We start from the raw sequence: 10,067 nt of genomic DNA on the forward strand, positions 1-10,067 counted from the left end.
TTCCCCCCAACAGATGTAAAAACGTATATGCATTTAATTTTGTGTAGACTAATCAAAACCAAAAAAAAAAGTAAGTGAATTTGTGATGCATGCAATATCGTTTGTTCATTAATTTTAATAGCTTTGATATGGATCTAACGTTACCTGTCTGTCTTTGGACCTCAGAGCACTGATGCATCCAAAATGCGTCCTTGATTGCAGGTCAACAAGCGTGAAAATCTGACCTGACCTTAATTTCGTACGCCGGACATCAAGTACACAATAAAAAACTAAAAGTATTATTATATTCGCAACAAAACTGGGCTTTAAAAATGTTGTACGCAGTTTAACGGACTACCAAAACTATCACTGAGCTATAGCGTCTCCATTACATGTTAGCTTACGATTGTTTTAAAATGGTAACAGAGACTAAATAGGTGTATATAAATGACAAGTACATAACTATCAAAACAAAACAAAAGTCTTACTCGTTAATTTCTACCCGATGTCAACGTGTTGAAGAGGTAAGCGGAAGTAGCGTTTCCAAACACATCTTTACGACCAATCACATTCACGGAGTTATTGACGGACAGGTGTAACGGCCAATCAAAATCGGCGGGTAAATCCTTCAGTTACTTGCTGCTCAGCACAGCAGCAGCGAAGGCAAAGCAAGAGATAAGGATGGTTCTTAAATGCTAATGCTTGCATGTTTTTCTCCTTTAAATATATCTTTTTAGGTCTGAGGTGCATTGAGACCATTGTACTTTAAGGTAAGCACCACTTTGTTAATTTTATGACTGATAATTTTCTATGCTCCATTATATGGGTTTGCTTGAGACCTAGTAACGTAATGTCAACAATCTTTTGATACATTGTTATGTAAACAACGGTCGCTGTTCATACTTAGTCATTTTTCCTTTATCGAAAACTGACAGGCATGTCTTTTAATTTTTAAACCATTAATGTTGATATCCATTGTGTTTACAACACGCATGTCGCTGCAGATTGTTTATAACTGATACTTCATTCAAATGTGCTTTAATCGCTAGAAACGTGATGATTGACGACTTCGAAACCCATGCGGTCCGATCTAGTGGAGATCTGTGGACTGAGATCTGCTCCAGTCTGCCAGAGCCTCAGGAACAGGATGTGGGACTATTTACAGACTCATTTGAGCCTTCCTCTCCAGGAAACCCTCAGACAAACTCTCCCAGAGCTTCTTTCAGCCCATGGGAACCAATGGCTGACTCTGAGGTTTACATTGCCAGTTTAGGTAAATTACAGGAAATTCCATTTATTTAATTCGGCCTGTTGATCTGGTTTCTAAGAGCATATTATTTTGCTACAGAAAATCGATTAAAGAGGATCAAGGGACAGTCGAATGACATAACATCAAGGGAAATGCTCCGTTCCTTGTCACAGGCTAAAAAGGAATGCTGGGATAGATTCCTTCATGATGCCCAAACCTCAGAACTGTTCCAGGAAGGGAGCTTCGATCAGAGGTACTGTACGGAGGAGCTCTGTTGCTCTCAGGCATCTTGAACAATTACTTTTGCAGATGGGATGAATGTCTACACATATTATAACACTTCAACTTTTAATAAATGCTGTTCTTTTGAACTTTCTATTCATCCAAGAATCCTGAAAAAAAATTATAACTACTTCCATAAAATATTAAGCAGCACAATGGTTTTCCACATTGATAATAATAAATGTTTCTTGAGCAGCAAATCAGCATTTAAGGATGCTTTCTAAATGATCATGTGACACTCAAGACCGAAGTAATGGCTGAAAATTCAGCTTTGCCATCACAGCAATAAATTACATTTTTAAATATACTCAAATAGTAAACTGTTACTGTAAATTGTAATAATATTTCAAAATGTGAATGTGAATATGAATATGAATATGAATCTTTCTACTCTGAAAATGCTGACACTTTTTTTAGGACCATTCTGCCCACACACCAGACTGTCTTAGCATATATATTTTCTACAATTTCTCACTAGAATGATCTACTTCAGATTACACAATAACATGTCAGAGGAAGGTCAGGACTCTGAATTTGGCCAATCTAAAATACTTAATTTATTCTTCTTGGACCACGCTGTTGTTGTCTTACTCTTGGATTGCTTCTGCCAACATCACCCATGGCAAGTATGCTAACACCTTCTTACCTAGATAAGAAGCCCACTCTGGTGCAGGTAGGGAATGGTGATGATACAGCTGTAATTGGTCCTGAGGTCCTCTGAAGATGCAAAATTTTAATTAGAAATATTATTATCGTAAAGATATTTTTTCCATGAATGACCTTGATTAGGCTATTATTCAGAAATCCAGATGATTTCAGAAGATTATTTTTTCTCTTTGCTGATGAAATAAAAAAAAAAAACATTCATTTCTATGGTCATTTAGCTCTTGGGTTTGCGTGTAATTATTCAGTCTTGTGTATCCTGCAGTGCTCTGGAGCAGTTCAAGCGCTGGCTGTCTCCTGCAAGGGTGGCCATCAATGCAGAAGAGCTGGAGTACCTTCTCTTACGCACACAGAACAGCGAGGCTCCTGCCAGCTCAACCCAAACTGACAAGCCAAGTGAGGAGCATGAGTGCCCAAACCCAGAGAAATAACCTTATCACAGCAATAACCTGTTTGCTGTGCTGACCAGCAGTGCTAGGGGAATTAAGAGTATATGGGGTCTTGTTGTGGACCGCAACTAAATATTTTGATCTATTAAAAGGATTAGTTCACTTCCAGTATAAAAAATTCCTGATAATTTACTCCCCTCCCATGTCATCCAAGATGTTTATTTCTTTCTGGTTTAGTCACAAAGAAATTAAAGTTTTTGAGGAAAACATTCCAGGATTTTTCTCCATAAAATGGACTTCAATGGTGGCCGACGGGCTGAAGATCTAAATTGCAGTTTCAGTGCAGCTTCAAAGGGCTCTACATGATCCCAGCCAAGGAATAGGGCTATTATCTAGCAAAAAGATTAAGAAAATTAACAAAGTAATAATTTATACTTTGCACTTGCTTGACTTCACGCATTATGTAGTCACACTGGAAAAGTTACGTGTGTCGTAGGTGGTTGTACCAACCCAGTGTTTACAAAGCAAACATGCAAAAAAAGTCAAATGCTCTTTACAAAAAAAAAGGTAAAACAACAATGTCTTATGACTTCGAAGTTGGAGGAGAAAATGATAAGACCCTTATTCCTCAGCTGGGATCGTGTAGAGCTGTTTGAGACTGCAATTTAGACCTTAAGCCCGTCGGCCTCCATTGAAGTACATTTTATGGAAAAAAATACTGGAATGTTTTCCTCAAAAGCCTTTATTTCTTTGTGAGTGAAGAAACGGACATCTTCGATGACATGGCGGTGAGTAAATTATCAGGTTTTTTTTATTTATTCTGGAAGTGAAGTAATCCTTTAATGGGAACATTTGATACACATTTAAATCAAGGTTTCTTTGGTTGTGTTTGGTATGCCTCTCAATCTGGTTTCAACTCTTGATTCATTTTTGTATCCTCATATTTTCATAACTGAAAGAAATGTGAATAAAAAAAAAAGAAAGGAATTTTACTTGCCAAGTAGCATGCTCTGCAAAAGCAGAAATCTGATTTGTTAAGAGAAGTACAAGCATAATCTAAACCCAGTCCAAACTTGACTACATGTTATCATGGATAATTCAACATGTATTTTCAAATGAATTTAATTATTTACTATTGAATTTAAATTAATATTTTTTTTGCTACTTTCCTGTACTATTGTCATACACTAATTAAAACATATGTCATATATGTGAACATTCCTCTGAATTCAAACATGTAGGTCAGTGCAGTGGAAAAGATTACCACTAAATTAAACATTAGTAGAGAATGTTAAGTGTAATGTGCCTATTGTCTCTAAACATGTTAGTAACTACACTTTATTCTGAAAAGACAATAAAAGCTATGAAGGAGCCATAATGAGATTCTTGTGTGACCTTTGTAGTGATGCACGCTGATATTTTTGCCCAGCACTAACCAACAGATGTCACTATTGTTAAATATGAATGAAGCAGCACTCCAGGGTATTCCCGTCATTACACTGTTAAAGCATCATTGCTTTATTCTACAGGTCAATATGTTTATTATATATCAAATGATTCATATTATTCGAGTACATTTTTTATTTTATTATAACATGAGTGCTTTATTTACTTTGACGTTTTAGTATTCAGTTTCCAGGTTCTTCCTCAACATCCTAAGTTGTTGTGTACAATATATATTGATCAAGTTCAGTAGTTTTCCTTTCAGCCCGTGATACATATTAAGCTATAATAATTAATTAAGCATAGTATACTGAACCAGAAAAAAAGGTAATGTCTCGTTTATTAGGTGTCTCATTTATTTTGTAAGAGTGGTTCATTACTAATAGAAATAATATTTAAATAATACAAGAAATATGACTAATCGGAAAGAATGATGCAGTGCTCGATTTTTATTTGACATTGTTCTTAAATTAATGCGTTTGTTTTTATAATTAAATAATTTTTTGTTTTGTTAGTTTTTTATTGAATTGGATTGTTTTTATTTATTTAATTACATTTAATTCGTTTTAATTATCTGATTGCATTATCCATTTAGCCGAAGGGAAGGTCTGTGAAATGTTGGAACAATGCAAGTAGGCTGGTCGTTAAGGGTCCTCACACTGTGCGCATTGACGTGTCGAGGGAAATCTCCAGTCATCTGAGCGATCTGAGCGCTCAATATACACGACTTGCGAACGTTTTGAGGAGGACATTTACGTGGGTTGTATTTAATACCCAGTCTGGGAAGAGGTCTTACCTGTATCTTTAAAATAAGTGCTCTTGGATCATGCAGCATCCACTGAAGAAGTGATCAAAGGACTAAGGTGAGAAAAGGTTCTTTTATTTATTATTTATATATATATATATCAAAAACATCATCAAGAGTTTTTTTTTTCATCTAAACTCCTCATTTATTACCAGAAGATGCTAAGTCAGACTCAGGATAAGCTCTCATTATTGAACCAAATCCATCTTTTAGGTTTGTGGGGACTGGCTCCCCCATAACAACTGTTAAATGACCTCTCTAGAGCTAAGGAGAGAATGATCTGAGTAATGTAACTGCGGTCTTCTTCATTTAGACTTGAGCTGCTGTTCATACGGTCTGGTGGGAAGCAGTAGCATCTTGTTCAGAAAAGATCATATTGTAGGCTGTTTGACAGAAAGTAACAAACAGGATTTTCAGTCTCACAGTGTTCTCTGCATGTCCAGAGTGGCCATAACTGTCCATTAATAATGGAAATACACTTACATAAGTAGTATGAATGCATTAGGTGAACTAATCAGCACAGGCCATTTATCTTTTGTCCATTGTCTGACTGCTTATCAGATGCAGGAGCAATATGGCTGTTAACGGTGTGTGTGCACTTGGATGGGTTAAATGCAGAGCACAAATTTGGAGTATGGATCACCATACTTGGCCACACTTCACTTGTGTTTGTTTATTCAGATGTTTTATTAGAACTGTCCTATGCTTTATATTAATATTCCCAGTAAGGGGCATGTTGTCACAACTGAAACTGACATTAAATCACAATTGCTTTTCATGCAAATTGCTAAAAAATATATATTTTTTGTTATACTTTTCCTTATTCCATTCATCTTTTACAGTGAACACTGAACTACTGTACATTAAAGCACTGTAGCTTTCAGAAACTGAAGAAAGAGTGTTTTGCTATTGCTTGTAATCTTGCATTTATCATACTGTAGTCCTGACTAAGAATCATTTTAAGAGGTCATTTGTACATCTCTTCTCTTATGTGAGAGCAGAGAACACAGATTTGCTATGTTATCTTGTAGTATGTCCATTTAATCAGTTTGTATACCAGGTGTAGATTACTTTGCTCTTTATTTTAAGTCTTTCCTTTATATAGATTAGGAATGGCCTTTTTGATCCATGGACAAAAAGTACAAGACCTCTCCACTTTAAATCACACAAAAATAATGCGATTGGACATCCAATCTGGGCCGGTGTAGATCTGTGCTGATATCACCGAGGTCATTTAGAGCCAACAAAGTGCTGAATTTGTTTCAGGCAAAAATGTTCCAGCAATACATATCATTTTTTTTCATTTTTTAGCTACTAATAGCAACCAACAACCATTGACATTTTTATATTACTATTTTGTTAAATTTCCTATATATTTCTAATCATATTGCCAATATACAAATATACAACTAATATACAAAATTAATATTCATAATTTTTGAACAGTACAATATAATTGTTTCTTCTATTTACATGTCCCTTTTTTACAAACAGGTGTCAGTGTTTTATCTTCATACCATGATGGACATGTACTATCTCCATAACGAATCATGGAAAAACATGACTTTAGATGCATCTGCCTCTTCATTCAGTGGCCTGCATCTCCTGATTGACCTGAAGCCACTCTTCATCCCTTTGTATGCCATGCTCGTCCTGGTAGCGTGTTCTGGAAATCTCCTCCTCCTCATCTTCATCGGACTGAACAAGAAACTTCACAGCACTACAAACTTCCTCATTGGAAACCTGGCCCTGGTTGACTTGGTTATGTGCTTGTTCTGTGTTCCCCTGACTGTATTTTATGCCTTTGATGAGCGCGGATGGGTTTTTGGCCCGTTCATGTGTCATTTTGTTACTCTGATGCAGACCGCGACTGTGTTTGCTGCAGTTCTGTCATTAACCGCCATTGCGGTGGACCGATACGTGGTGGTCGCATACCCAATTCGGCGTCGCGGAGGTCGTTCTTTCTGCATGTGGTTGGTGGTCAGCATATGGCTCTGTGCATTAGCAATGTCCACCCCAACTGCTCTGCACACAGTCTACCTGGATCTTAGTGCAACAGGTCATGAAATGGTGGTTTGTGAGGAGTTCTGGCATGGGCAGGAGCTCAGTCGTCTAATATATTCATGTTTCTTCTTGCTCCTTTCTTATTTTTTTCCTCTAGCAGCTGTTTCCATATCCTACTGTGCAATCTCATGTCACCTGCAACACAGAGCTACGCCTCGGCTCATGGCCGCTACACCTTCCAACCAGGAAAAGTGGGGGCGCAAGAGGTCCAAGACATTTCGCCTCCTACTGGTGTCTGTCCTGTCATTCGCATTCACCTGGCTCCCCTTGCAGGTGGTCAACCTCATACGTGACTTGGACACCGACTTTGCCATACTGACCAAGAATCACGTCAATGTGATCCAGGTGTCGTGCCACTTGTTAGCCATGAGCTCAGCTTGCTACAACCCCTTCATTTATGCTTCTCTTCACAACAAGTTCCTGTCATATCTATGCCAGAACATATTTCAAAGAAGAAAACCTCATCATATTCAGAGTAGCCTCACAACCTCCAGCCGAATGCTCAGTTTGAATACTTCTAGCACTCTAGCTGACATTCCCATGGCCATTAGCAAGATTTCACAAGACTGAATCATTTCACAAAGCACACAAATATTGCTTTTTTATGTTGTAGAACTGAACCAACAAATTCTGTACCATAATCAACACTGATTTGTGAAACCAATGACTCTGTTCTTAAAGCTATATGTACTTCACTGAATGCGCTGTGCCAAAACTACTCATGTACCCTCAGGTCATGCTTGTGTCGATATGTAAACGTTTTGCCGGAATATTCCAAAGTGTTGCAAAAATATAGCCTCATCCATTTTGCCATGCTCTTTGTCAAATTTGTTTGCACAAACTTGTTTGACAGTATTTTTTTTGTGTAAATTAAGCATGTTCAAAATTGTTCAAAAATCTTGTTGGTCACACTTTAGTCTAGGGACCAATTCTCGCTATCAATTAACTATCACTGTTGCCTAAAACTCCTAATTCGCTCCTTATTAATAGATAGTAAGGTAGTTGTTAAGTTTAGGCATGTGGTGGATTAAGGAATCTAAAATATGGTAATGCTGAATAAGACATTAATATGTGCTTTGTAAGTACTACCCTGTTGAAAAAAAACAGCATATGCTGGTTAGGTATGTTTTGAAGCATAGCAGCTATTTTGAGTTGGTCCTGAGCAGGAGCTAGTTGCTTAGGACCAGCTTAAACCAGCGCACCAGCTTATAACCAGCTCAGGAACAAGTAAGGTCCAGATCAAACCAGCTGCCATGCTTCAAAACATGTTGTTTTTTTTCAGCAAGGTAATAACAGCCAATATTCTAGTAAAATGCTTGCTAATAAGCAACAAGTTAATAGTGAGAATTGGTCCTTAATGTGTTTGCCTGTTTTTCTCACTGTGAAAATGATGTTATGTCTAAAGTGATTGTATAAGGTTTTATTCTAGCTTTGAATACACACGGGTGGTATAAATGAAAAAAAGCTATTTTTCACTCATTTTGTTAATTTATTCATTTAGCAGCATTAAGAAAATGTATTATGTATGTCCATCTGTTTGATGATAAATACTGCACTCAAGTGTCCATTAGAGGTTTACTTAAAACATAAAACACTCTGTTATACAATGTAATACATCACATAATAAATTAATCACAATAAAGGTGTAGCAAGCACAGTATACATTCTAAAGTATCCTATTTGAGAATGCTCAGTGTTTAAATATTAAATATAAATACTGTTAACACTTTACAGTAAGGTTCCATTTGTTAACATTAGTTCATTGCATTAGTTAATATAAACTAACATAAAAAATACTTCTAAAGCATTTATTAAATCTTAATTAATGTTAATTTCAACATTTACAAATACATTACAAAATCAAAAGTTGCTGTTGTTATTTAATGTAGCGGGGCTAAAATGACATAAATCTTCGGAACACAGTTTAAGATATTTTAGATTTAGTCCGAGAGCGTTCTGTGCCTCCATTGAAACTGTGTGTACGGTCTACTGTCCATGTCCAGAAAGGTAAGAAAAACATCATCAAAGTAGTCCATGTGACATCAGAGGGTCAGTTAGAATTTGTTGAAGCATCGAAAATACATTTTGGTCCAAAATTAGCAAAAACTACGACTTTATTCAGCATTGTCTTCTCTTCCGTGTTTGTTCTAAGACAGTTCAAAACAAAGCAGTTTGTCATATCCGGTTCGCGAATGAATCATTCAGTTCACCAAATCGAACTGAATCGTTTGAAACGGTTCGCATCTCCAATACGCATTAATCCACAAATGCCTTAAGATGTTAACTTTTTTAATGTGGCTGACACTCCCTCTGAGTTCAAACAAACCAATATCCCGGAGTAATTCATTTACTCAAACAGTACACTGACTGAACTGCTGTGAAGAGAGAACTGAAGATGAACACCGAGCAGAGCCAGATAATGACTCGTTCACGAGTCAAGAAGCGTTTCTGTCAGACGCGTCCGATATGAGAACCGAGGAGCTGATGATACTGCGCATGTGTGATTCAGCGTGAAGCAAACCGACACACAGAGCGTCTGAACCGAACTGATTCTTTTGGTGATTGATTCTGAACTGATTCTGTGCTAATGTTATGAGCCCAGGTAAACCGAAGGCTTGCAGTCATCGCCAATGACGCCATTACGTCGAGCGCAAAAGAACCGGTGAACCGTTTTCTTCAACCAGTATATTGAATCGAACTGTCCGGAAGAACCGAACTTCCCATCACTACTGGTGATCCGACAACCGATGCAACTGGATCTTGACTCGAGAATGAGTCAATCTTTTGTTCGTTATCTGGCTCGGCTCGGTGTTCATCTTCAGTTCTCTCTTCACAGCAGTTCAGTCAGTGTACTGTTTGAGTAAATGAATTACTCCGGGATATTGGTTTGTTTGAACTCAGAGGGAATGTCAGCCACATTAAAAAAGTTAACAGCTTAAGTCATTTGTGGATAAATGCGTATTGGAGACGCGAACCGTTTAAAACGATTCAGTTCGATTTGGTGAACTGGTTCAAGAAGAACCGGTTAAATCGAATGATTTGTTCGCGAACCGGATATCACTAAACTTTAGTGCTGTGAACGCGCTCACAACAGACCCGGAAGAGAAGACAATGCTGAATAAAGTCGTAGTTTTTGCTATTTTTGGACCAAAATGTATTTTCGATGCTTCAAAAAATTCTAACTGACCCTCTG

The 10,067-nt window shown here is 37.3% G+C and overlaps 2 protein-coding genes across 2 annotated transcripts; both read left to right on the forward strand.

Annotated features, from left to right (window-relative positions):
- Nucleotides 1-591: 591 nt before the first annotated feature.
- Nucleotides 592-2,789, forward strand: LOC132112085 (coiled-coil domain-containing protein 32-like). The gene is made up of 4 exons (XM_059519675.1): nucleotides 592-749; nucleotides 1,029-1,252; nucleotides 1,328-1,481; nucleotides 2,439-2,789. Exons 2-4 carry the CDS (start codon nucleotides 1,036-1,038, stop codon nucleotides 2,602-2,604), a joined length of 537 nt encoding a protein of 178 aa, XP_059375658.1. The 5' UTR covers nucleotides 592-749; nucleotides 1,029-1,035; the 3' UTR covers nucleotides 2,605-2,789.
- A 1,883-nt stretch (nucleotides 2,790-4,672) lies between these two features.
- On the forward strand, nucleotides 4,673-7,684 carry LOC132112086 (prolactin-releasing peptide receptor-like). Its single transcript, XM_059519676.1, has 2 exons — nucleotides 4,673-4,868; nucleotides 6,305-7,684. Exon 2 carries the CDS (start codon nucleotides 6,329-6,331, stop codon nucleotides 7,442-7,444), a length of 1,116 nt encoding a protein of 371 aa, XP_059375659.1. The 5' UTR covers nucleotides 4,673-4,868; nucleotides 6,305-6,328; the 3' UTR covers nucleotides 7,445-7,684.
- The last annotated feature ends 2,383 nt before the right edge of the window (nucleotides 7,685-10,067 follow it).

Source organism: Carassius carassius, chromosome 31, assembly GCF_963082965.1.
Source record: "Carassius carassius chromosome 31, fCarCar2.1, whole genome shotgun sequence".
NCBI lineage: Eukaryota > Metazoa > Chordata > Actinopteri > Cypriniformes > Cyprinidae > Carassius > Carassius carassius.

Excerpts from the sequence above, each read along its gene's own strand:
- LOC132112085 (XM_059519675.1), top strand. The coding sequence starts at position 1,036 with ATGATTGACGACTTCGAAACCCATGCGGTCCGATCTAGTGGAGATCTG. Across the intron at positions 1,253-1,327 it reads GGTTTACATTGCCAGTTTAG|AAAATCGATTAAAGAGGATC; the intron begins GTAAATTACAGG and ends ATTTTGCTACAG. Across the intron at positions 1,482-2,438 it reads GAAGGGAGCTTCGATCAGAG|TGCTCTGGAGCAGTTCAAGC; the intron begins GTACTGTACGGA and ends TGTATCCTGCAG.
- LOC132112086 (XM_059519676.1), top strand. The coding sequence starts at position 6,329 with ATGATGGACATGTACTATCTCCATAACGAATCATGGAAAAACATGACT.